This window comes from Phalangium opilio, unplaced genomic scaffold (genome assembly GCF_054372755.1).
Source record: "Phalangium opilio isolate 3A_F unplaced genomic scaffold, DU_Popi_V2 ptg000329l_1, whole genome shotgun sequence".
Lineage (NCBI taxonomy): Eukaryota > Metazoa > Arthropoda > Arachnida > Opiliones > Phalangiidae > Phalangium > Phalangium opilio.
In genome coordinates, this window is record NW_028324226.1 from 157,019 (window position 1) to 184,768 (window position 27,750).

At 42.3% G+C, this 27,750-nt stretch overlaps 1 protein-coding gene across 2 annotated transcripts; it reads right to left on the reverse strand.

Annotated features, from left to right (window-relative positions):
* Positions 1-25,212, reverse strand: LOC149610131 (PDZ domain-containing protein 4-like). Of its 2 annotated transcripts, none has more exons than XM_089858848.1 (11): positions 24,203-25,212; positions 23,722-23,829; positions 10,636-10,725; positions 3,879-4,111; positions 3,686-3,815; positions 3,450-3,611; positions 3,230-3,379; positions 2,414-3,174; positions 2,091-2,331; positions 1,754-2,022; positions 1-811 (listed from the first exon to the last, which is right to left on the reverse strand). In XM_089858848.1, the coding sequence occupies exons 1-11, from the start codon at positions 24,812-24,814 to the stop codon at positions 400-402; spliced, it is 3,168 nt and encodes a 1,055-aa protein (XP_089714974.1). In that variant the 5' UTR covers positions 24,815-25,212; the 3' UTR covers positions 1-399. The 2 variants fall into 2 exon arrangements, with proteins under 2 accessions (XP_089714974.1, XP_089714973.1); XM_089858847.1 differs by having other exon boundaries at positions 1,754-2,034; positions 24,203-25,211.
* Positions 25,213-27,750: the final 2,538 nt, after the last annotated feature.

Consider the following 27,750-nt stretch of genomic DNA (forward strand, 5'->3'; position numbering starts at 1 on the left):
TTGAGATGTGAGAACTTTTAATGAGGCTGTACAAAGGAAATAATATACATACTAGAAGTATGGCGGGAAAAGGGGGCGTGTCCTTCTTTCCCGAAGTACTCTCGAGTCAGTAAGAAGGCGGATTCCAAAAGAGGAAGGTCATTCTTTCAAAAAGGGGGAATCGTTGTTTCGAGACGATATATTTGGGCGTCAAAAAACGCAACGCGTATAGTCAATTAATTAATTAATTAATTATATACACAATATTTATAATTATATATTATTTATATATATATATATATATATGTTTGTATGCTCGAGATTTCTCTCTCTCGATGAGGGAATTGCATTGTCGAATAAATATTTTGATTTGGCGACTGGGCCTTTGTTATAGTTGGGTTAGGTTGATTGATGTGTCTATCAAACGGTGGTCACGGACAACAAACCGAGAGTTTTGGATCCCTGAACTTTGTTTCCGTGCGCCAAAACTTCTTGAACGGTAGTAAAATCGTCAAAAACGGCGCGACCTTTCTTTTTCAACATTTTCTTTCGCGATAATTCTAAAACTGTGCTCAAATTTGTTGGATTGGTTGAATCGCGAACAACGGAAGCGCCCCCACCAACACCACCCCCACCCCGAGCGCATTTCTCTTTCCTTTTGCGATCACGCGCTCGTTCCAGGTGTCTCTTGCGTTCCTCTTTGTTCCAATATCGACCTACTTTCAACTCCGAAACGGCGTCATCGTCCGTCGTTAGACCCGTTCTTTCTTCGTTGATCTTCAAGGCCCGTTCCTTCAGGATTTTGTTCCTGGCTGGACGACGTGCGATGTACCTGACACCAGTTCAAAAATCACTAACATAAGACAGGGTTCGGGCCAAATTTTTATCAGGGTTCATACAACTTTTGGAAAACAAATTTCCCTGAGATTTCCAGGTTTTTCACCATATACTTCCCTGAGTTTTCCAGGTTTTTCCCGTATATGGAGCCAATGTTAACGAAGGAGGGGGGGGGCAAATAGGACTATTACATAATCAATGGACATCCCCGTATCTCTAATGTAACCAGAGTTATGAGCCCCCAAAGTTTAGTGTAATGTTAATCCTATGGAGGGGATGTTTATGAACATTTTGCTTAATTACTCAGCCCCTGAATGACGCTAATTTCCCTGATTTCCATGAATTTTGCTAAAAATTCGAAATTTCCCTGAGTTTTCCCTGAGGTTTTTGTCAACTATTTATTTCCCTGATTTTTCCAGGTCTCCCCTGTTTTCCAGGTTTGTATGAACCCTGTTTATATTGAAAATCCCTGACGTTTCTAGCTTATCCTGACCATGATTTGATATACCATACCATGAATCTATATAACTATGAATATACAGCTCTATCATATGCCTCTTCTATCATGTCGATTTGGTTTGGGTGTTACCCTTCTAGCTTTGACGCGTTTTGCGTAGCCAATCACGAGACGAGAGGAAGTGACGTTTCGAATTTACACACACCCGGACTCTCCCTTCCTTCTCCCACTCCTAACACTAGCAGACACGTGACTGATGTCTCCTTCCGCTAAGCCCCGCCCAAACCTTATCGAGAGGTTAGACAGCGTAACGCAGCTGTATATTCATAGTTATATAGATTCATGACCATACGAAATCCCTGACATATCCCTGACTTTTAGGACAAAACTTTTCCCACCATTTTTTAAATCCCCGACTTAACCAGGTTACGAACCCTGAAGACGCCCAAGGATAGAATGAATAATTATAATAAAACTGACCTGGAACCATCGGCGCGTTTCTTCACTTTCCATTCCATCTTGACGTCTTCGAGAAGGGGTGTCTTTCCTTGCGTGGTTAGAGAAACCCTGGTGGAAGAAGCTGCCTCCGGCAACGGGAGGCTTTCGTCGGGTGTCCCCGCCGCGCTTAAAGTCTCTTTGGCTTTCAAGGCGTCGCGAAAAAGCCTTTGTTGCAACCAGATGGTATGTTGCAAGTTCGCCCGATTCGTATACATCGTCGAACAAGGATGAAAGCTAACGTAGTTCTTGTTCTTTTCGGAAAACTGACCAAAAATCAGTTACACTAAGTTGATGAGACTCGGAAGTCTCAAGTACTTACGAGTAGCGAGCCCCTGGAGGATCCTTCGTCACTGGCGGCGCGATGCCGTCCGTTTGAGAGACGCGAGTGAGCCTTGGAACTGGTTCGACTCAAATCGGGAGAGAGTCGTCTAGCCGTTGATTCCTGGTGTTGATAGAATCGCTCCGATTGTACCAAAGCCCGGCAACAACGCCGACAACTGTCGCAACTGAAGATACTTGCCACGTCAGACTCGCGTAGTTGCGTACCTTTGTCCTCCATCCTGTAAGCGGTGTTGTCGGAATCCATAATTATAACAACAACAAAAAGAACTGGCGATCCACTTAAGTTAAATAAGAACATACCTTGGGGATAGTAGAGAGACGATGGAAGCGTGACATCTTTTGTCCGTCAGTCCAAGCAATGGACTGAGTTCCAGCGTGAGGGGAGTGGAACCTCCAGTGTTGTACGCGCTGTCCCTTTGAGTTGGGGCGGTGGACGAGCTGGGATCGGTGGCTCGCCTTCCCTTGCCGAAGACCATGCTCTTGACCCATCTTTCGACGGCTTCCTTCTTGCTGAGCGAAACCCGCGAAGAAGACCGCGTCGGACCCGCCTTGGCGTTGACGTCTTCCGCTAGGTTTTGGCCACCGCGTCCTACACCGTCCCCGCGGATTCCGTTTTGAAGATCGACTAGGTTAACGTAGAGTTGGTCACCCGCCACTGAAGACGCGGGCGAAGAATTGTTCGTTTTCTTTCGCGATTCGGCGGACGCGTGACGGTGGACCAGAGACTCGCATTCCAATTGGATGTCTTCCATTTCCCGATTAAGAAGCGCCATTTCGCGCTCCAAACTGGCGTCAGATTGGTATCGAGCTATCGATCGCGTCATCCCCGCGACTTGTCCCAAGTCCAGGTTGGTGGTAGAAGTTGAAGCGGATTTAGAGCGCAGTCGTTGTCGGAAGGCGTCTGGGGAAACATTTTCTATAGTGGGTGTGGCGATGGGCGCTTCGACGTTTTCTTCGGAACTCTCCTCGTTCTTGGTACTCTCGTCCGTTCGGCCGACGCCGCTGTCCTTGTCGTGACGCGCCACCGCTCCTTCCAACTCGTCCTCCAATTCGTCTTCTTCCTGAATAAATAAACATTAAGGAGTGTGTAGACTGTGAACGGGCTAGCGTTCTTACCAGCAGGGCGTCATGAGCCGCGTCACTGACATCTTCGTCTTCATCCTCATCCTCGTGTTGCGGCCTGGCCAGCAATAAGGTGACGTCGGTCCTCTTCTCGGAGAACAGGGAGACGGCTTGTTCGCGGTTTCGAACTTGCACGCCGTTGATCTAGAGTTACGGGCTTTATCAAGCTATCTGTCGTATTGATCACTGAGTAAAATAGCAAAACTATATTCACCCGCAGGAGTTGGTCGCCTTCGATAATTCGACCGTCTTTGGCCGCGACGCTGAAAGGTTCTACCTCGCTGACGTAAATATCGGTGTCGGAATCGTCGGGCGCTCCGTAACAAAGGGTTAAACCAAGTTTCTCGGAACTGGTACCGCGAAGTAACCTGACCTCCTGCAAAAAAAATTTAATCAATAAGCCCAGCTAAGTAGATGAGGGTGGGATAATAATTTGTTGGTAGGCCTTACCTCGTACTCAACGGCTTCATCAACTTCGTGTTGTAAAGGTTGAGTAGCTCGCGATTCCAGCATAGCCGTTAATAGGGAGGAGGCCGAACGGGAAGGTGAGCCAAGTGGAGAGAAGGACGCGGCATCCAGTCTATAGATATATTACCATTACAAAGAGGCAGAGACATGGCTAGGAGGATTTCATCGTATTTACCCGTTGAGTGGAAACGATGGAGGCGAATCTCCCCATCCGCCGCTCCACTCGGTCTGCGTTGACGTGTCTACCAGAGCGACTGGAGGACAATTGTTGGCGTTGTTAGTGTGTGCTGGCCATTCCTTCTCGTCGCATTCTCTCCTGAGAACTTGGACGACGATGGGTTCTTTGGCTGTTCTGAAGGCTTCGACGGCATCAGAGTGCCGCGATCCCGACACGTCACGACCGTTGACCTGAAATATAAAAAAGACCATCAAATAAATAAGGTAAATCGCGTCTGAGGAAATTTCCCTTCTAATCAAAAGACAATTTATACATTTCATCACCACAAAAAATTACAATTTTATTTTGCTATTCATAATCGCTTTCCGTTTCAGGGGGAAAATGGATTATTTATGTCCTTGAGTTACGAGTCAACTCTTCCCTGACCTTTTATGGTACTCAAACTCCCACCCCAGTCCTCATTTGGGAACGTTAAGAATCGGCAAACACCAAGTCCTTGTCCGTAAAGGTGTCTGAACTGTTTTCCCCAGTGGAGAAAGGGGAGGAAGGAGCCAGACGAATCGGAACAAATCTCATTTCCGCTCGCCGACGAAATCATTCGTCTTGAAAATCACCGTTCCACATTATGAATTGTTCACCTTAAATCTTAGCTAGGATCTCTTCTCTATCTCTTGGGAGATTGCTGCGGATTGATACAAGCGTAACGAAAGAAGGGGAAAAAATAGATTCCGAAGGAAAGTGAGAGGGACGGTTCCATATCACCATGCCAAGAGAAAACGCTGCCTTTCTTAGAGGCATGTTTTTGTTGCCCGAGACTCGAGTGTAAGATGCCCCTCCCCCACGAGCTCTGTTTCCAGAGAGGTTCGGTCGGCGCGAAATCATTTTTGGGGTGGCATTCTAGCTATAAATTTTGCGTAATATTCAAAATAGGTAACTAGGTGGGTATCTCTTCTTACCCGTAGTCGGTGGCTAGCGGTAGCAGCGGCGGAGGCGATGGGCAGTGGCCAAATGGGCGAACAACAGACCAAGGGGGGCAGGGGACAAGCGGCGGGCAAACGGGCCTCGGGGGGCCCTCCTTGGACGGCCGGGTGCCCAGACTGACGTTCTCCCGGCCAGGCGGTCATTAGCGAGTGTCCGACTACGGTGAAAATCTCGCTGCTGGTATCCGTAGATAATCATTGAAATTATTCCACGGACGACTATGATGTCCGTTTGGTCATACCTATCATACAAGACCGCGAAAACATCCTGGAACGCCCGAGCCCACCACCGAACATAAGACGTACGCTCTTCGCTTTCTCTAGCTCTATCTCGCCTGCCCTTCTCATTTCATAGCTGCTTCCTAGTCTTGATCGATTTTTAGACAGACGCGCACGCGCTATGACCCTATCTATACCTACAATTAGAAGATCCTCATCCCGAGTGAACCAGGGAACCAATACAATTTCGCGGACAAACGATAAAAGGCGCTTATTTCTCTCTACGTCCGCCTTAATCATTATTGGGAAACACGAATTATTGACTGACACATGCCAGCTTTGATGGTGACATGACGCTTTCAAATCTCAGTAAAGGGAGGGGGGTTTCTCGAAACGCGACACTAAACCGCATACTTCTGGCAATAGACTTTGGACGAACGGATAGATTAGGCTCTAGATTGCTAGAGAGGCGAGAAAAACGCAGCTTCTAACACCCACCCGTAGCTACGTGAACGGAAAAACACGGCAGTGAAAAAATATTGGATCAAGTAAAACGTACAAGCATACCCCCTAAGAGAGAGCGAGAGTACATCAGGGGCTATAGGTAGCCAGCCGCAAAAGAACACCCGCCAAAAATAAGGGTACATAAAAGACAGAGAAATCAGACCCTATAAGAAATGACACAAATCTAATTTGATCATCCTTTGGGTTTGCCGACTAACTTACTGCATCAGAATCGCCCCCAAGTATACCCTAAAAAGAGAGCGTCAAGTATCCAGACCCCAAAGATGACACTTGTAATTATACTCCTTGAAGATCCGATGACACTCGGACAACAAGTGCACCGAATGCCACACAAGGAACTAAGCGCGGCTTAATCGGAGATACTTTTAGAGCTAGCTATAACTAAAAGTATTCGCTTCCAAAAGAAGTTAAAGAACCCAAAAAGAAAAATCTGGAACGTCTGATTCGCTCGCTTGTCAGGTAGAACATATCAAGCAGTCTGCCTTATCTTGAGCGTAGTAACGAACCACAAATTAGGAAAAATAGAGCAAAGTATACTGGATAGTATCCTAATTTGTAGCCATTATCGGTGGAAGCACAGCCTAAAGCCTAAATTAATTAGAGAAAGGCTTAATTGGGGTTTTCGCTCCCTCCCAATTCCCACCCATAAAACGTCCACTAGGAGAAAAATAGTCATTAATCCAAAGAATATCCGCAGCCCCGCCGCTCCGCTCTAATCGCTCTAATTGGAGATTATAATTAAGCCTTTCTCCGTACGCGGCTATCAGTTAATTCGTTTAGAAAAGCGAAAGGGTGCTTCGGAGGGAGGCGATTACCACGCAATAACACAAATACCACGCTCTCGTATTTAAATAAAAAACATATACAGCTCTTGATGTAAAAGGCGGCGTTACCGAGATTGTATACATGCACGGACGGAGGCGCTGGAGAAAAACTCATGTTGAACCTCAGAACAGAACGAAACGGTTGCATTTATTGATCAACCACGCAACCAACTTCGGATCGAATTATCGAGCGTCCACAATAAATACTATAATGCTAAATTTTCCTTATATCATTCGCTCAATTTATCTTCCTTAATATTACGAAAAGGAAACCTCGTTTCGCAAAGACTTTTGAAAAGAAATATTCAAAACAATTCATAACGCGACTGTATTCCTCCACTAGATGGACAGGAATGAAGACCCCTTTTGGTATACATGGGCCAATCGATTGCGTGAGGTGGGAGGTTATGTCAGAATTTCGACATTATTAAAAAAAGGCACGTGTATTTCTAAGCTTAAAAAAACAAACGAGATTACATACATGATTGGTTTATGACAACAGCCTAGAGGTAAACATTAAAATGAATATCGTACATTAACCATGGATGTCCGGCCGAAAAATCTGTCTGAATAAGTGAGTGAGAGAACAGAGAGGGAGTGTATGAAAGTAAGAGAGAGGGAGTGAGAGTGAAAGGGAGAGGAGAGAGGGGGAGCGAGAGAGAGCGGGAGTGAGAGCGAGAAAGAGCGGGAGTGAGAGCGAGAAAGAGCGGGAGTGAGAGGGAAAGAGAGAGGAGAGAGGGGGAGTGAAAGTGAAAGTGAGAGGAGAGAGGGAGTGAGAGCGAGAAAGAGCGGGAGTGAGAGCGAGAAAGAGCGGGAGTGAGAGCGAGAAAGAGCGGGAGTGAGAGCGAGAAAGAGCGGGGGTGAGAGCGAGAAAGAGCGGGAGTGAGAGCGAGAAAGAGCGGGAGTGAGAGCGAGAAAGAGCGGGAGTGAGAGCGAGAAAGAGCGGGAGTGAGAGCGAGAAAGAGCGGGAGTGAGAGAGGTTTGGAATCTTTAGGTAAATGACGCAAAGCGCGCAGTTTGTTTTGAAGCGACGACATGCAAAGCTCCCGCTTAAATAAATAGAGAGAGAGAAATCAATCAATACTTATACCACGTAAACGGAGATATCTTCTCTTATTGGAAGCTCTCTACATTATTGGAACCGTTATAATTTCCGGAAGAAGATAATAACGCCTTTTTAAAATCGGCTATGATTGATTTTAAAAAGTAGCTTTCCCCTCGTCTGAAAGGAAGTATATCTTCCATCTTAAGAGATTACAATATAGATGAATTTCACGCGGCACGTCGTATAACGAATGATAAATGACCAAAGAAAACTTGGCCACCGCGGTTAAGCGATGAAAGAAAACTTTCTTTCTAATAAAAAATCCAAGAGATTATCAATTTTCTATAACGAATTGAAGAAAAAAAAGTGCAGCGGAAACTGGCGGGAAAAGAGGAAAAAACGAAGAAAGAAGAAGAAAAAAAACAAGTCGGTTTTACAATATACAGGGTGTAACACATAGACCCTTCTCAAATAGAGGCTGGTGTTTGCCCACCTTGCTTAATTAAGACAGATAAACATCCATTATGTGGACAACAAAGACGTTAGATATGACTTGAGTGAAGCCCTATCTAACATCTTTGCGTCCACATACCTATCAATGTTCCATCTCAACCCCATACCAAGCAGACAACACTGTCGTCCCCTCCCTTTAGAAAAAGTGTTTATTTAGAGTAAAATATTTTTGTACTGACTGACAACGGAAACATAAACGGATATGATAAACGTCAGAGCTATGAGAAGCACGGAGTATGACAGACACTACATTTAAAGCTAGAAATAAGACCGACCGACGTATCTAATTTCTCGAGTGAGTACAGTGACAATTGTACCCAAATTAAGTTAATGTTCGACTGAACTGTTACACCCTGTAGAATAAAATCTTAGATAAGAGCCTACAGAAAGGAGAAGGGGAAAATCGATCAGCATTCCAAGTAAGTTCCTACCGTCCACAATCAACCTTTCGACCGGACAGTGAAGTAGTCCTTAGGGAGAGGGAGGCGGGGGGGGGGACGCCCCCTCCCTAAATAATCCAGAGTCGATGGACATCTCTAAAGTTGTCGTATAATAACAACAATCCTAAGCGCCATTAAGCACAACAGTACAATACCATTGAATTACAGGCGGCCCTAGAATAGCTAGCTGGGTTAAACATTTTGCAATGCTTGATCATTGTTATTCCACGAACTTCCCGCTCGCCCTGGCCTGTAGGCTGTTGTTTTATAAACCGGGAAAATTTGATAAATGTTGCCTTCCTTCACAAAAGAATGGTCCAATCCCCAGAGCGCGGCCCCAAATTTCCCTCGTGAAACAATATAGTCTCCGTAAATGTATTGTCTGACGTCACAACCTTCTTAAAAGCTCATCTTTCATTCGGAATAAGTAACCGAAAAATAAAATAAAAAAATAAAAAAAGAAGCCAGAGCATTTCAACCCTGACGGACGGACACCCCTATAACACGTATAAGGGGAAGTAAAGCGATCATCCATTTCCAAAAAACGTCCAAATTACTTCTTAAAATTGTATCAAACTGCTGAAGTAAAAATGAAAAATATCTATATATACTTTCTAGGGGGGCTCTCACCCCTTATAAAAGATGATACTTGCCAAGAATCATCGAATTTTTATCCCCATAACCCCCTTTTTCTGACTCAACGCTATACCATAAGTTTATAAGATATATTCCATAAGTAAGACATCCCTTAAACTTCGTAATGCTACTGAGAGACTTACAGCTCGAGCTAGTTCTAGCAGAACGATGGAAGCGAGAATTGAAGTACTACACTCGGTTGGATAGTTTTGCAGGACTTCCATCTTCCTATTTAGTGTGTACTAAGCCTTTGGCACCGCATCACCAGGCGTCGCTTTACCTCCAATCCATGACCTACCTCATTCACTTCATGACAAGCTCCAGTTTGTAACCAGTGACAAACTTATGGAACATATCTTATGAACTCATGGCTATACGAATGATGAGGATAACGTGATGGTAGCTAGCGGTTTCGCTATACCGTCTCTTTTAATATAATATATATTTGGTAGCTGAAAAAAAGATATCACTCCCCGAAGAGAGAGAGAGAGGGTGAGTGTGTGTGTGACGAGAGTCGAATTGACAATGATGGTATAGACTTAGCCGCTCGCGACCGCCCATGACCTCCCAAGAGGTCACTAGAAAGACGAGCGTCAACATTCTCCAAACGTATTCGAAATAGGACAAGCTAAAAATCGAGATCCTTCTTTTTCTATGGCGAACTTTTATTATACAACAACTAAATTGGATGTAAAAGCTCAATTACAATTGATTGTTCAATTGGGGAATAACTTAACCGGACACGGAAATTAAGTTAATCAAAAAGAATGAACTATTTATGATGATGACCTAAACCTCAGGTTCTTTAATACAGTAATACAGGAACTCTTTTAAGGCTATGATATCTTAAGTCTTCTTGACCATTTGCTAACATCCTGTCACCCCAAACTAGCCTTGACTTAATCTCAACCATAAAGCTGGATGGGTCGTATAGATATAAGACTATTACCTTAAGTTGACAGGAAATCGGCCATGGATTGAAAAAGGAAACTGGATGCGGGAAGAGGATTCACCAATTCCCCCCCTCTCTCTCTCTCTCTCTCTCTCTCTCGTCTGTGTATGTACGGGGTGTTTCGGATAAGTCTGCCATAAATTAAGGGGGATGTTCTTTGGGTGCACGATTTTGAGTCGAAAATGGAACTTCTATCTCCATATCCGTAAAATACCACAATCTCAACTCGAAAACGGTCGCCCTTGGGACAAACAAAATGGAGATATAGAAGTTACATTTTCGACTCAAAATCGTGCACCCAAAGAACATCCTCCTTAATTTATGGCAGACTTATCAGAAACACCCTGTATATATAAATATAACTTATCCGCAATTCGGAAGGAGCTATAGCTGCCTTAGAAGGCGAGGAATAATCCCCCACAAATCCTCGCGCCTCGCCTACTTTTATCGATCCCATTAACATATTTGCCCCTGAACTCGCCCCACCCATAATGAACCATAAGCCTCTTCCAACTCATACTTGGCATCCGGATATACGCAAAAAAACCCCATTTCTTTTAGGCTATATAAGCAAAAGTTACGACGCTTCAAAGTTGAGAGCTTGTCAAAGAAGATCTTACCTTGAGTATCAAGTCTCCATTTTTGAGAGTGCACAATTGGGGGTTGACTTGGTCCACGAGAACTCCAGCGACGCCTGCATTTGGGCCATTCTAGATAAGAAAAAAAAAGGAGAGAAATCATAGATATGAGAGAGAAATTCACGGAATATTATATCACCCGAATCAATAAATCAATGGATGGGGGCTTCCTTCCAATCACCCCCACCCCAATCGATCAACCTCTCATATTTCATCCTTTCAGGAAAGAAATCTAGAGAGCGAACGAGAGAGAGAGGCGATGTTTAAACAAGCCTCCTTCCCAGGAAAAGATGCATGGGTGTGCAGTGCAGTCTTCCCCGAAATATATCGTGGCTAGAAGACATTCTAATAATTCTTCATATACTACTTTTATTTAAGGTTGATTGGATTTAAAGCGTGGATAAGAGAGGGAGAGTGAGAGAGAGAGAGAGAGAGAGAGAGAGAGGAAGTACACGCATGCATGGAGGAAGGAGCAAATGTCGTCATCCCTGGAATGAAGGGGTTACTTATAGGTATATATACTCCTCTCTCAGAGTACGGTGCACTTAGGAAGGGTTTCTTCAAAGACATCTTAAGGATAAGTCCTATCTGCCTGAGCTTCCGCTTCAGCCAAAGGATATAGGAAAGAAATGAAGCTAAAGGCGGTGAGAGCTTGCTTGTGTATATAGGCGAGGCCGCGTCGCACCCTACTTGCCCCCGCATCATAACACGTACGCCACTCAGTCCAATATTAACTTCCCAGTTGCGCGCTAGGAATTTCGTGGGCCCCACAGAAAACCCGCCAAAGTTTATTTGTACGGGACCTTATTTCTATACAAACATATATAAACCCACCTATATGTCTGATTTCGTTGAAAGTACGGTATAGACTATTTCATTAACTCCAGAAGTGAAGCAAACATCACAAGGACGCGGGAACGGTCACCTTCTTCGGTATTATACAACTTTTGGAAACCGATTTCCCTGAGTTTTCCAGGTTTTTTACCCCATAAAGTTCCCTGAGTTTTCCAGGTTTTTTCCCCCATAAAGTTCCCTGAGTTTTCCAGGTTTTTTTCCCATAAAGTTTCGTGAGTTTTCCAGGTTTTTCCCCATAAAGTTTCCTGAGTTTTCCAGATTTTTTCCAATACATGGAGTAATAACAACGGGAGTGTTTTTTTATAGTTGAAGCAACCCCTTCAGAGCAAAACTTAAGGCCTTTTCAGACCACACAACTTTTGAGTCAACTAGATGTATCAAAAAATTAAGTCAGCAAAGCAAAAATTGGTCAGTGATAAATTTTTAATTTGGTGATTCAACTGGTCCAATTTCTTTTCACACGACCCAACTAGTTTACTCAACTCAAGTTGACTCATCTAAATGAATCAAAAAGTTGTATTGTCTGAAATGGCCTTAACTCAAACCTCACAAATTTCCCTGACTTTCATTAAAAATTCCAAACTTCCCCTGAGGTTTTAGTTTACTATTTTATTTATTTCCCTGTTTTTGCAAGTTTGTATGAACACTGTTATTAAGATGAACCGCGAGTCGGTTATCCCGACACGTGTAGTGAACTCGGGCAGCTCCGTCTGGCGTTGCCTTTTGGTACCAAGGAAATAACCCAAGAGGGTGACCTCCAGCCTGTGTGTTGGTATATATCCAAGAAATTAATGCAATTGTCTATAGCTATTGCGATATAAAAGTTCTTAAGCTGTTCTCATACGTTCAAACTTAAAGGTATAAACTTATGGTTGGTTGACAAATTTTTCATGGTAAGATTTAGGGGGGCGTTGACCCCAAGCAAGATGCATGCACGTATAACAATAATAATGATAATCTTAGGGCACCCTTTAAAACGATTAAAGTCTAAAAAGGGGAGGGGGAGGGAACTTAGGGGCGCAGTGGGCCATAAAAATTCGTGACAATGGGTTGCTTCTTAAGTTATTCGTTGTCATGCCTCGCCTCCCCATTCCTCTAGACCCCCCCGACTGACGGAAAATGAATCCCCTTTCGTCTAGATTTCAAGCAATATATTTTAAAATGTAAATTGTATTACACATAGATAATCCCCGTAGACGGTAGGGCAAGCAACACGAGCCATTTCTCGCGAGCGGCGCCTTTAGTACGGCGCTAATTATTCCTCAGAACTAAGGGGTTGGACACTGTCTCAATTTGTAATAAAGTTAAAGAAGGCATGCACCTGAGATAATGGATCGAGTCGGTATATGTCCCATCCCTTCCAAGTACTTCAAAATAACGAATGATTCCCAAGGAGATAGGGAGCTGAAAGATGTCTTTGCCTAGCTTTTCTTTTTCCGCCGCTTTCAAATTTCTCAACGGACCAAAGGATAATACCTAATTTGTTTATACTGTATGTTGATACATGGCCAAGAAATAAACTATATTAGGAGAAAAATTAGGCTCAAATTTAAAGTTTCACTCGAAAGGTATGTTTTAAAACGAGTTGGGTGTTAAGGGAGTTGGTACATCGGGGTGAAGTGGGGGAATAGACCAAGATGGTTTCCGGGGAGGCGATACCCCTGAGGGGAAGCCAAAGCGAAAACCGATAGAGAAACAAAGGGAAGAGGGGGTAAGGAGCATGCGGCCAAATTGAAATTGCTCTGGGACCAAACTATAGCTTTGGAGGCGCGATTGTTCCTTCGAGGGTCCACACACACTCAGAGGGAATAGTTTTACGAAAGAGTGAGAAAGAGAAAAGGGAGGTCGTTAATCATTGAGAAAGGTCATGACCTAAAAAGAAAGGGTGGCCAAATCGAGTCACAACAGCACTACATCGTATCGACTGCACATAAAGAACTCTTCAGCTATATTGATAGACGACCACTTATTTTGAGTAACATCTCGCTGTACTACTCGTGAAATAAGATCCACCCTTAATGCAGTGTAGTCTGCTACCACGAACTTTCTCGTGACGTAGCACCCTCCCATCTCTTACCACCGTTTTGGCAGCCATATTGGAATTCGTCAGCTCAGGCCATACAATTTAGACTATACGAATATTGGGTTGATTTCTGAGGAGGATTTGGTACCAAACAGTTATAGATTTAAATGCTCATCTGAAGTTTATTGAGCAGGAGAGCAGATAAAAAGGTGAACACTGAGCCTGGGAAGAATCATGTTACATAACTAAAGTTTTAAAAGGAAACAGAGTGTCATCCTTCTTCTATTATCCCCTTCTAACCCTATATAGCTTTTGCAATTTAGTTAAAAGTGGAGACAGCTGAAATTATAGAATTCATTAAATAATATAAAATCTGTAAAAGGGTGGGGGGTTGGTATGAGCCCTTTCCAATAGTATTATTGATATAAGGCTTATCGCTTTCCGATTGCGTAACGATACGGGTCTTTTCTATGCCCAAGTAACCCAACACAGAAACACCCGATAACGGAAAGGGTGAAACGCGCTAGGAAGGAGGTCGAAATAGGGTTCAAACCCTTGGAGAGAGAGGGAGGGAGGGAGAAGGGTTTCGATGGCTCTGCGCTCGGAAACAGATGGCGATCGCCAGGAAGAAAAAGAAAAGTTGGAGTTTGTCCCTCATTAGTCGCCCGTCAACGCACGCAGATGGGCTCGCCAACTACCGCGCCACACGCACCCTACCCACATCCCAAAAACGACTCGACGAGTTGCTTTTCAGCCTTCGAGCGAAAGGTCTTCGTAGACTCTACTTAATTGAACAATACGAGAAGGTAACCTAGTAATACCAGAAGGGGATAATAGAAGAAGGATGACACTCAGTATCGTCTTAAAACTTTAGTTCTGTAACAAGATTCTTCCCTGGCTCATGCACTTTTTTGTTTGCTCTCCTGCATGCTCATCAAACTTCAGACGGGGTGAATTCTATGTATAACTGTTTGGTAGTAAATCCTCTGCAATCAACCCACAAACCTTAATTGTCTTAACGTGGGATAGAAATCCACAAGCGCATGCGCCTTGGCAAATAATTAAGCGCTAGAGTAATGATGAGGAAACTATTTATCGCGTATGTGATTCGGTTTAGTAACCTTTCTATAATTAATGTAAAATGATGTTGGGAATAATCATATTACAAGTACCCCGCTTTGTGCTTCTACACTTCTCTCGAAGAGAAGCATTATATATTTCTGGTAATATTTAGCGAAGAAACAGGCTTGCAATTAAAATTGGGGAAGACATCACTAATTAAATACTGATATTGTATATAGCGGACCTTCGTAGCTAGTTAATTGAACAGTACCAGAAGGTGAATTACGTAATACTTTGCGAGAAAAAAAAACTGGATTCAAAGCTACAATTAACCTTGCAATGGGGGAACAGAAGACATCGCTAATTATAATTATAAAATGCTAGCTAGCTCTTATAACAAACCGGGAATATCCGTGACAGCATCTGGTATTCCATCATGGACTATTGTTGGCCAGGAAATTCTTCTCGATTCGATTTCTCTTCTGGATTTCTTCGGAAGGAAATGGGGAGAAAAATGAAAGACTTTGGGAAAGAGAGAAGAAAGGCTTTTAAGGATTGCGAGGAAAGAAAAAAGTTCCGGAGAAAAAGAAAGGCGCCAAAGATTTCTCATCCGAGGAAACGAGCTTCCAGATGAAAACTATCCTCGCACTCCTTTCCGTCTCTCTCTCCATCTCTTGCTCCCTTTCTCTAGGCTAAAGGTGTCGATGGACAGACAGACAATAAGCGAAGAGCGAAGAGATATACCTAGTTTCCAGGGAAAGAGGGTTAGCTAGCAACGCGGACAAGAATGGAAGGAAGATGGAGGAAGAGCGAGAAACTCTGAGAATAGGACCTATATGACAGTTGAAAAGGTCAGAGTTCGCGCGCCATTAAGAATTAAGGGAAAGTTTTGGGGAAGCATCTGAAGATTAAAATTAAACAAGGTCACAAGGTTCGGACGAAATTTTTATATTGAAAATCCCTGGCTTTTCATGCAGCTTATCCCTAACAAATTTTGCCTGACCATTTTAAGGTGTTTAACAGAGCCCACTTCATAATTACACTTGGCCTAATTTAGCATTGCTCGAAGAAATCATGGTTTGATATACCAAACGAAATCCCTGTCTATCCCTGACGTTTATGGAAAAAACTCTAAATCCCTGATTTATCCCTTACTTTTCCCCCATTTTCCAAATCCCTGACTTATCCAGGCTTCGTACGAACCCTGAAAATTTATTCGACAGAAAAATAAATAAATGATTAAATATGGTCGTTAATGGTCAAGAAGGTAAAGGTACTTAGTTCGGGGTCGTTAATTAAATTAGGTAAACGAGTTTCAACGTGGCTTGAAGTAATTATATAAGTGGGGCGGGGTTGGGGCCGGAAGAAGAAGCGCGATGGAGATAACATCCGTTTTCAGCTTAAATTGGGCGGAAAGTCGATCGAAATATATTAAAAATGGATCCCTTTTTTAAAACGAGAGAGAGAGAGGGTGTTGATGATGGCGTGTCCTCAATCTTTGGACGGGATCTCTTGGCTGGTTGAGGCAGTTGAGTTTATCGGGAGCAATTCAGACCGATTCGCTCCAACACCCTTTCCCCTATACACGATTACACATATCCTTCCTCCATCGCGCTGGGGGCCCCAAGCTATATAACCCATGCAAAGCAACGTGCGGTTTTTCTATACTCGTGTGACAAATGAATTAGCTCGCACGCTCGCTTCTTGGGTATAAGCATAAGTTCATAAGATATGTTCCATGATAAGTTTGTCACTGGTTAGAATCTGGAGCTTGTCATGAAGTGAATGAGGTAGGTCATAGATTCGAGGTAAAGCGACGCCTCGTGAGGCGCTGTCAAAGGCTTAGTAATGCAGACTAAAGGTGGAATTCATAAACGTCGGACGCAACGCAATTTAGTACAGGCAAAGGCAGGGCGTCGTGCGCAAACTTCGTTTTGCCTTTGCCTGTACTAAATTGCGTTGCGTCCGACGTTTATGAATTCCACCTTAAATAGGAAGATGGAATTCCTACAAAACTAACCGAGTGTAGCCAATCAATTCTCGCTTGTCGTTCTGCTAGAACTAGTTTGAGCTGTAAGTCTCAAACATTACGAAGTATACTATTTAGTGTCATACTTATGAAACACATCTTATAAACTTATGGGGGCGCTTGCTCTTGAAAGGTTTCCTAGATGTATGTAAGTACCTAATTGCAGGTTTTTGAGGTTTAATTAAAGAAAACGGGGGGACGATTTTTAATTGGATGTGCACGCGAACATCTTTTCCTTATTCCACCCTCAAATTCAAGGGGACAATTATAAAGGAAATTAAATTTACGCTTCAAGAGAGACTAAGAGAAAAATCTAGATTTCTATCTCCATTTTGATTCCAGAAAGTTATAAGGTTAAAACGAAATGAATCAAACGAAAGTATATACAGAGGAAGAACCACGCAGAGAAAGTCAGTTGGGTCACAGCATCCGTTTAATAAGTAAAGTACGACGCGGTTAATGGATTTTCGTTAAATTTAGATGCAGGCAAGAGGAAGGATTCTCTCTCTCGCTCTTTGCTCTCTCTTGGGTGATGAGATTTTAAAGAGTTCTCTCCTCCGCATGCCGTTTGTAGGGAAGCGTGGGCGCAAAAAAAAAGTCCGCACCAGATTTGTCGAGTGAGCTTATTAAAGAAGTTTTGACTCTAAAACGAATCGCGCTCGCAGGGTAGATTTAAAAAAGAAAGAAAGAAGCGATGGGGAAAAGTGAGTGTTCTTTGGAAAGAAGTCTAGGGGTTTTAAGAGCTATAGGGGCAGCTTGTCAAAGAACCGCCATATACACTACAGTTGACGGATCCCAGGGACCTTTCTCTTTAAAAATACGAAAAGCGAGACTTTGGCGGTATAACGAGCCTCTTCTCTAACCGCATAAGGGGACACTCACTATGCTGACTAAATGCGTAAGTTCATACATAAGATATCGTCCATAAGTTTGTCACTAGTTACAAATTGGAGCTTGTCATGAAGTGACAACGTAGGTCATTGATTCTCTTAAAGAGACGCCTGGTGAGGCGCAGTCAAAGGCTTAGTACAGACATGACACTATCTGTACTTCGTAATGCTAGAGATTTACAGCTCGAGAACGACAAGCGAGAATTGCATGGCTACACTCGGTTAATTTTGCAGTCCATCTTCATATTTAGTCTGCATTACTAAGCCTTTGACAGCGGGTCACCAGGCGTCGATTTACGAGAATCTATGACCTACGTCACTACATGACAATCTCTCTGTAACCAGTGAGAAACTATAATGGAACATATCTTATGAACTTATGGTACAGACTAATTATTAAGATGGACTGCAAAACTAACCGAGAGTAGTCAATTCTCGCTTGTCGTTCTCGAACTAGCTGTCAGTAAGTCTCTAGCATTACGAAGTGTAGGAAGTGTCATACTTATGCAAACATGTCTTATAAACTTATGCTAAATGGTATAGCAGTAATTTAGCGTTTAAAACTGAGGAAGAATGTGAGAGAGGGTGAGGTAACTGAGCGAAGGTTCCCTCGGACATGGCGTTTTATATTGAGTGGAGGTGGAGCTAGAGGGGATGAAATTCATCCTCAGCATCTTTCTCCGTCTCCACCATCAATCACTTTGGTTCAGACGCGGTCTCGCGAAAACCGTTTTACAATAGCGACTCCCTATAGCATTCATCGGCGTATAAAAAAGTATAAAAGTCAGCCATCTTGGCAATCCAATCAGCACAAAATTGACACGAAACATCTAACACACTATTAATCCTCTAAACAGGGTTTCCAAAAATGGTGGTTTGACCTTAGGAACAGTGCAGGTTATACCAGAAGTATACCATAGTTCTATTCGTGAGAAGTGTACTACAAAACCCCCGGGGAAATTGTAACATGATTCTTCCCAACATCTCTTAACATTTGGAGCAAGGTTACTAAACCGAATCACATACGCGATAAATAGTTCCCTCATCATTACTCTATTAGCGCATAGGTATTTGCCAAGGTGCGCTTGAGCATGGATTTTTGTCCCACGTCAAGCCGAGTTTTGATTGCTGTGGATTTAGTATCAAACAGTTATGCACCAAACATTGCGATGTCCATCTAAAGTTTGATGAGCGGGAGAGTAAACAAAAAGGGGTGAGCCTGAGAAGAATAATGTTACATAACTGAAGCATTTATAGGATACAGAGTGTCATCCTTCTTCTTCCATTATCCCCTTTTGAGACGAATACAAATAATAAAATTAAACTATGACATTTTGGATGTCCGAGTCACGGTTAACAAGATACGATTGGTGTGTTTTACGGATGACCCCCTTAAATTTAAGTAAAAAACTAAAAGACAATACAAATTAAATAAAGTGTACATCCGTAAAAGACTCTTATAATCATAACTTATAAACAAACTGTAGCCCTTAGGCCAAAATCATGTTATAGTAGTACCATTTACGACTCTCAAAATTGATTTCCCATAGAACCATCCCCTATACTTGGGTCCTATAATTACCATTTCCGAAACACCCTGTAGAATTTAAACGCCTATTTTATCAAGTGACTATCCTATCCTATCCATTCCTTCAAGAGATTCAAAGAGAGAAGGGGAGGGAAGTTGATGATCTTAATCTCCTGAGAAAAGCTAGCCGTTACTCCGAGTTTGGTATATAACAGAATTAACTTTATTGTAAACCCCCAACTAAACCCTTCCCCCCCCCCATCCCAAGGTCTATACTAATTTGCGAGTCGGCCTCGTCAAAGGCCCTTTCCACGAACTTCCAACCCCCTTGCCCGTCCCCCATGTCGACAACGCTATTGTATACTCCACCAGATAACCTACGAGATCGAAAGACAGACGGGCATAGCAACCCGCCATAACTAATTACTGGTAGTTAAACTACTAAGCGTGCGATGTTAAATATCACGAGAGAGGAGAAGAGAGGAAGAGAAGGGGATATAAGGAGCGTATAGAGTATTTCTGAAGTCAGCTATATAACTCGAAAGAATCTCTTTCGTGGCGGGGAAAAAATAATTAGCGCGTCTCTTAATTGCAACGCAAAATGAGAAACAATCTTGACGAAGATGGATGAAATTGCTTAGCCCAAAACAAAAGAGAAAGGAGAGAAAAAAATGTCAGGGCGGGAAGGAGGGGAACTACTTCTTCTTCTCCTACACACAATACCAAACCCTCCACACCCACTCTCGACCAAATTTAATATAAACGGAACAAGATGGTCTGGCAAATATAATAAAGACTTTAGCCAATTATTTCCAGATAAAGGTCGAGAGGAAGATGCGGGGTGTAAAGTTGAAAACAAGAGGCTCTTCCTATAGCAAAGGAGCTTTTCTAAACTAGATTATCTTTATTTTTATTTTTTAAAACGTTGCTCGGTTCAAGCCAAGGCTTAGCATATTTGCGGAAATAGACCATTTCGGAAGACACATACAAAGAAACCAACACAGAGGGGCGGGCCGCCATTGGGGTATACTCCCTCTCGCCAAGAAGCTCAGATAGAAGCAGTGCGAGTTGGCTAATAGCCTCAGGTGTGTAGTGAAATAGGTCTCCGTGTGGGGTTGCTTCTTGACCCCAATAGAGAGGTTTCAGTTGGAGGAGGAGCCGAGTCTCGTGACATAATTTACGCTGCCATTTTGGTGGGTTTAAAGCGGGAATGAAGCTGAGACCACCCGAGCCAATATGCCTACCAGAACAGTTGTAAGACTTGGGAGGGTGTAACGTACTACTATCCCATCTGAAAGCTCTCCATGGTGTACCGGCCCCTGTGTGTTGGTTTCTTCGCATGTAATTCAAAAAATAGTCTATTGTGGTTGAAACTAGGGGTTAAAAAAAATGGAAGCGTCGATCTAATTCGACTTGGGAAGCGTGAATGCGTTGATTGCTTTTCATCGGGAAAGAGAGAGAGAGGGTGAGAGGGCAGAAAGTGAGATCTTTTCAAAACCTTAATTACAATGAGGGGAAAAGAAAAGAACTGGATGCCGTATATAGAAGCTCAGTGAGCTGAGAAAGTCGTCTGCTGTCCGTGCCTGGAATCTCTCCTCATTTATTTTGTAGCGCGGAAAGAAAAAACAAAGGAAACACGCTTTCAAGAACTTTCTCTCTTATACAAAAAGAATAGCAAAGATTAAAGGAAGCCTTTGACAATTGAAGTCAGGAATGCATATAGCTATAATAGGAATCATAGGGGCTTCATATCTACCATTGTTAATTTCAATGGGGGTTTTGTGGGCGGGACTATGACCAGGATGATTCATACCATTTACACAAGGAGGCCAGGCTTCAGGTGTTACACAAGGAGGCCTAACTGACTGGGTGAGTCTAAAGCCAGGCCTCCTCGTGTAAATGGTATGAATCACACTGGTCTGTAACCTATCTGACGTGTTTCTAACTGTGACTTCATTGGATGGTAAGCAACGCAAAATCAGGCACTCATACGCGCTCGCAAGGTTCAACAGTCAGCGAGATAGATTATTCGCGAGGTAAAATACGTCATAGGCAATGATTACACCCACAAAATCCGCCTAGATACGTTCAGAAAATACCTGGCTACACAATGATTCATTCCAATTATCTGTATACATTCCCGTTGAAACCTATAAGAAGCATCAACCCTCCCTGAATTTCTCTTTCAAAAAAAAATAGTTCTAGTAGTGTCCCTTTAAGATTTAAGGCAAGGTTACATTAAATAAAACGTAAAAATGTCTTTTTTCATAATTAAACAAAACGAAAAAAAAAAAAAACAGCAGGGTTATATAAAAGTTCGTCGAACTGAACACATTTTTAGTGAAAAAAAGAAAGATAGACGGGGATAAATACTTTAGGGCAAATGGCGATAGATGCAGCACGGAAGGAAGCGAGGACGGGGTGTTAAGGGCACGTGCCACACTCTACAGGGTGCAAATTCAAAGCGGCTGCTACTTTTTTTTCCTTCGCCCTTTCTACCAATAAATGTTATTAGGAACTTCCGGTTTTCAAAAGAAACCGCTCTTCAACCCACACTCCACACTCCCTCAACCAAGAAACCAACCAGGAATCAAAATGATCAATTCTATAGGGAGAGTGGGGTAAACCACTCTAAAACCCCAACACTACAAACAGTATTACGCCTGATACTTTATAATACAATGTGACCTACCCCTCGAGGGGATTTCTATCCGCGAGCTGAAATCCCTAAAATGCATTATTCATGTTTCCAATTGCAAATTGGATTCCGGTTCGAGAGAGAGAGAGATGGGGTGCTCCTAGGAAGGAAGGAAGGGGGGAGAGACATAGCCCGACTACCCAAAACTGAAACTAAACAAGAATGTGTCTTACTCTAATTTATGGATGTCTTGACACGGACCTTAGATTGTAAAAATAAAAAAAAAAATATACGTTGCCTCAATATATAATCGAACCAAGAGAGGGAGACGGAGAGACATTTCCAAGTGTCACTATGGTATCAAGTTAGCCATCAGACCTGACACAGTTACCCCCCAAAGCCATAGGTTCATAAGATATGTTCCATAAGTTTGTCACTGGTTACAAACTGGAGCTTGTCATGAAGTGACGTAGATGAAACGTCATGATAGATTATCGCGAAGAGGTAGACACTTGAGAACTCAAGTGTACAATATGTCTTGAACTCAATGTACTGTCAAAGCTTAACTCTTTTGAACTCAGATGTACACAGAGATCCAAAGCGTCTACCCCCTCGGATTAAAGTGACGCTGTCAAAACCTTAGTATAGAGTGCTGTCAGAAGCGCCGGTGTGACGTCACCCATGCTGTTTTCCGATAAAGAAAAAACGGTAACTGTCATGGCCGCCCATTGCTAAAGGCAGACTCGTGACGTTTAACCTTGGATCTGACGTCACAACTGACAGCACTCTATACAGACTAAATAGGAAGATGGAAGTCCTGCAAAACCAACCGAGTGTAGTACTTCAATTCTCGCATGTCGTTCTAGAACTAGCTCTAAGTAAGTCTCTAGCATTACGAAGTATGGGAAGTGTCATACTTATGGAACATATCACTGATAAACTTATGCCCAAGCCCATACTGTACCGTAACGCTCTTGAAAGTTAAAAAAAAATCTCTAGTACATACAATGAGTCAATGACAGACACAATCCACAAGCACCGATTTTTTTTTCAAATTTAATTTTAGCCACCCTTATATTAAAATCTTTGGGTTATCAATCAATCAATCAGCCTCCCACCTCGTTAACTATTAAAGCCAGTAGCCCATACAAAGCGAGCTGACTTTCATAATATCTCCCTCCAAACCAAACCCATCTCTAAAGTATATCTTGAGGGAATAGATCCATGTAGCAGCCAGCGAAAATAGAAAGTTGACCTTCCCCCATATCCCACCCCGCATAACGCTCAATTTATTTGGTACTGGGAAAATATTGTGGCCACGTGTGTGTAGAAACTTAGACAGAGCTCCAGGCTGTTTTTGGTTTGCTCTCGCTCGCGTGTGGTGTACTGTGCTGTATGTATGTATGATGGTCGGGGGATATGGTTTAATAGTGTGGCCTCGTAGAAAAGTAAATCGCTTCCACATTTAGCAAAAACTATAGCACTAGGTATAGCAGCTATAGGCGAGAAACGTTTTCGCACAAAAGGAGACTATATATATATATATGTCAAGAAGTGATATCTAGTTTATTAGGGAGAAGGTATAAATTCGCCACATTTAAAGCTTTATCTCCAGTCCAAACGTAGGTCCGGATTTAATCCCCGCCTCTAAATTACAACCAGCATCTCATTGGTTCTTGAAAACTAACGTTAGCGCGACGCGAGTGACGAAAATTACGTATTTTCCGACTGAGGAGAGGCGAAATAGCCCGGCCTCCTTTTACGTCCCCCCTTGTATTTTGAAAGGGGGTTGGGACTATGACGCGCGAATACTTGGTCATCTTATACCTTCTCCCTAATAAACTAGATATCCCTTCTTGTATATATATATGTATGTATGTATAGAACTTTCTGAATCTGACAGTAGTCAAAAGAATTAAGGACAATCTCTTGAAGTCGGAAGAACTTCGTGACAGCGGGTTCCAATTATCTAAACTACTTTCCCCGCAGGTCAAGCCCAAAATAGGCTTAAAAATTAAGTGTAAAAGTGAGAATTTAACTTACAGTTTGATTGGTAGATGAATTGTCAACTAGTGAAAATCCCAAATTTCCGTTCTCGCATTTTTCCACCTGGAGCAAAAGTATTTCCTCCTTGTATTTGGCACCTCTCGTCTATTCAAAAAAATAAATACGGAGAAATTTGGGTTAAAAACATGCAAAGCTTTAATTGTTTCAACATTATAAAAAGGGAGTTGTTTTGGACAACTGCATGGGTGGGTTATGGTATAGGTATGAAAAAAAACGGTATATCAACAAACTATAGGGTCTGCACCCTGCACCCACACTAGTTAGGGCGCTGAATTTGTGGCATACGCAAAATAAAAACAGACGTCCCACGCGCGACTTTACCATAATGCAGTTGGCAACGTTAAATCTTAGTCTGTTCTCTTTGTGTAAGTTCTACTAGACTTAATTTTGCCAACGATTTTGCGAGGCCTTTGCCGGGGCGAAAGAGAGCGTCAGACTGACGTGCGGGGTGACTTACGCGTTGGTTATAGCGTCGGGGCTCTTCTGGCTGCCTGGTGTCGGTGGCCAGGAAGCGTTTGTCGCTGACCAAGTGTCGAAAGACGACAATCTCCGCGTGCAGAGCGGATATTTGCGACAAGAGGGCGTCCTCCCTTTGGCCAAAAATGCTGGCGAAACGAGTCAGTTCCGATTCCAAATTTCCGATCTGTTCGTGCTGTATTTGCACCAATTTCTGGAGTGACTCGACGCAATTATGTTCCCTAGTCCTACCCCGATCTTCCACTGGAGGAAATGCGTCATCCTCTTCCTCTATGTCGGGAGGAGAGAATATGTCAATGGATGACGAAGAATAGACCCAATTGGTCTCGGAAATGCCGTCAGACTTCCGGTGTGCCCAACTATCGTTGTCGTATCCGGACCCTCGTTTGACGATGTTGGTGTCCGAACGACTTTTGGGAGCGTGACAAGTAGAGGCGGAGGAGGTTCCCCCTTGGAAAATGGCGGCCACTTCCGAAACGGACATGGCACGTTGTCCCGTGTCCACGTCGGTGGAACTGGTACCAATGTCATCACCAACTCGACCGCCACACATCATCCGTGTTTTATCGTTAACCGGAGTTTCGGGCGCCATTTTACAAACACGAGTTAGATATCTTTAAAAAGCTATCCACTACCGGACATGCTTAATCATGTTCGCGCGCTAAATAAATTATCAATGACGTCACGCGCAAACTGGATCCTTATGAAAACGATGGTTAATGGCCTTAATTATAACTTGGTTTGCGCTAATTGGTAGCCACCAATGGCGTCACCAGCAAAACTTGCAAAAATAAACGCTAAATTCTGTAGTCGAGGCACCCCGCTTTTAAATTCCCTGGCCAGTGCACACTGTTCACTGTTTTTTCATGCTTCTGGAAGTCTGCTTTTTGTTGAGAGGGTAACTTTTTTCGACTTGTTTCTTTGGCGTAGCGAGACAGCAGCGTGTCAAAGGCGAAATTGCAGCGAGACGTGAGTGTGCCGCGTCGTGGCGGCCTCCCAATAACGACTGAACTCTTAGACTAGCCAGAGTACTCTTTCATTCTCTCTCTCTCTCCCCTAGAGGTGGATAGGGAGAGGAGTGGAAAGAGACTGGAACAAGCTAAGCCAGCGCCGAACGGGAAACGCGGGCGGGGGAGGAAACGAAACACCATTCGGTTCCATCCATTCGCCTCCCCCAGTCGACTTCAATGTCGTTTGAAAGCTGCATGGGGATGCCTACAGGCCAACAACCATTTCATCTAAGCGCTCTGCTCTTAGGGACAGCTGACATTGGTTAAGACAATGGTAACAGAACACTAGTCTTCGCTACCAGGGGTCTTCACCCGCTAAATTCGAATCGCTACATTACCCGGGCCACTTTTCGTTGGTTGGTCAACCAAACTTTTAAACAACACTTTTAACAGAGATAAATTAAGGGTCCGAGTAAGAAGTAATGGTAATAAAGTATCTGACCCATCTGACAGATATGTTATATATTTCACCCAGGGGCTAATAACCCTCATATTACGCGTAATTCCTATAGTACTGTCAAAAGCACACCCATTACACCAAGTACACCCTCGAATTTTGGCTTGAAGAAATGACACAAAATAAATGGAGGCAAACACGGCTTGTCGCCCGCTTCCGGTAAAAAGAAATTAGAAATGTCAAGGAAAATAAAATGTCCACGGCACCGAGATATCTCATAAGCCTTTGTGTGACGTCACCCATGCCCATGGTACCAAAGCTGCACCAAACCTGGCCGCCCACTGACAAAGCTAAGAGTTCGAAGAAATGAGATGGAAGGACCTTTGCTATCTCAGAAGCCATAGTGTGACGTCACCCATGCTATTTTTTTCCGTAGAACCAAAGCGGTACCAAACATGGCCGCCCACTGCCAAAGCTAAGCCCCTGACGTTTTACCTAGGCACTGACGTCACAACTGAGATAGCTCTATAGAGTGCTGTCAGAAGCGCCGGTGTGACGTCACCCATGCTGTTTTCCCATAAAGAAAAAACGGTAACTGTCATGGCCGCCCATTGCTAAAGGCAGACTCGTGACGTTTAACCTTGGATCTGACGTCACAACTGACAGCACTCTATACTTTGTTTCTTGGTAGAAATTTGAGAATGACAACTTTGGTTCGCAACACATCGCGGAGTCGCGGACATAAATGAATTGTAATAATAAGATTATATGACTTACTTTTTTCTCTCAGTGCCAAGGCTTCGTAACATTCTCAAATCTTGGCTTAAATATCAGTGTGTTTATAAATTCCAAACAAATTTTGCAAAAATATATTAATAAAAACCCCTTTTTATACTAAATAGATTGATTATATTATTCTCAATAAATTTTATTAAACATATCACTACCAAAAGCGATTTCGAGCAAAATATCACGCTCTCTCATAAAATCAAATTCCGTGTCCTGAAAATTTCGTCTGCTACAATTACTTACAGTCGGTTCTCCCGGTTTGTTCTAAGGCGCCATCTATACGCAAATAGTTCAACTAGCCCACAAAAATTAATCAGAATTCACATTAATTAATTAATATCGGAAATAATCACGAGAAAAAACTATACTTTTACATTTTTTATTTTTGTGTTTTTTTTTTAGTTTGTTTTTGAAAAAATATACAATTTTTTGTTTCTTCTTAAACTAACTAATTAATTATTCAATTATTTTTTTTTTTTAATTATTAATTATGGAAGAGTTTTTTTTTCCCTAAAACGGTTTAAATAATATTTGGGTTCCTTCAGGGGAAAACTAAAAATTTAAAACTACGAGACACAAAATTTAGTTTTAAACAGGAAAACAAAACACACCCAAAAAAATATAATTTGAAATTTAAAGGAAAAAGACAAAAAAAAAAAAAACATTATTGATTAAAGGAAAGGGGGGAAGGGGCTAGCTAAATTGTTTTTTTTTTCTTTTTTTGTGATTATCAAAATCACAAATTATTTAATATCTACAAAGAAATTAAAATTCCCCAAAACGTTTTTTAACTTTTTTTTTTTAGTTACACACTGTAGAATCACATATTTCGCAGTTGATCACAATTTAAGGGTTTTTTCCTTTTAATTTTAATGTTGAAATTAATTTAACTTCAATTAGGAACGAAGCGCGTTGTTAAAATTAAGAGGGACTCGAGTTTTAATTATTAAATAAATCATCGAAAAAAATTTAATTTTAACATCTGCCAAGAATTAACAGAACTCAATTCTAAGAGACAGACGTTAAAAAACTAATAAATTTAATTTTTAATTTATTATAATTAAAAATTAATGCGTCGAATTGAAATATTTGTTTTGTATTTTTTTTTTTTAATTATAAAAAGATTAAATTTAATTTCACCGCACCTATCACAGACATGACTAATAATAATAATAATAATAATAATAAAGAAACCCCCTCTCTCAGATTTAATTTTAATCGCGATTAAACCTCGAGTTAATTGGAAGAGAAATAAAAAAAATTTCAATATTTTTAATTTTTCTTATAAAGGTACGTCCTATTATTCCTATATTATTATTAATTTTGTTTTAT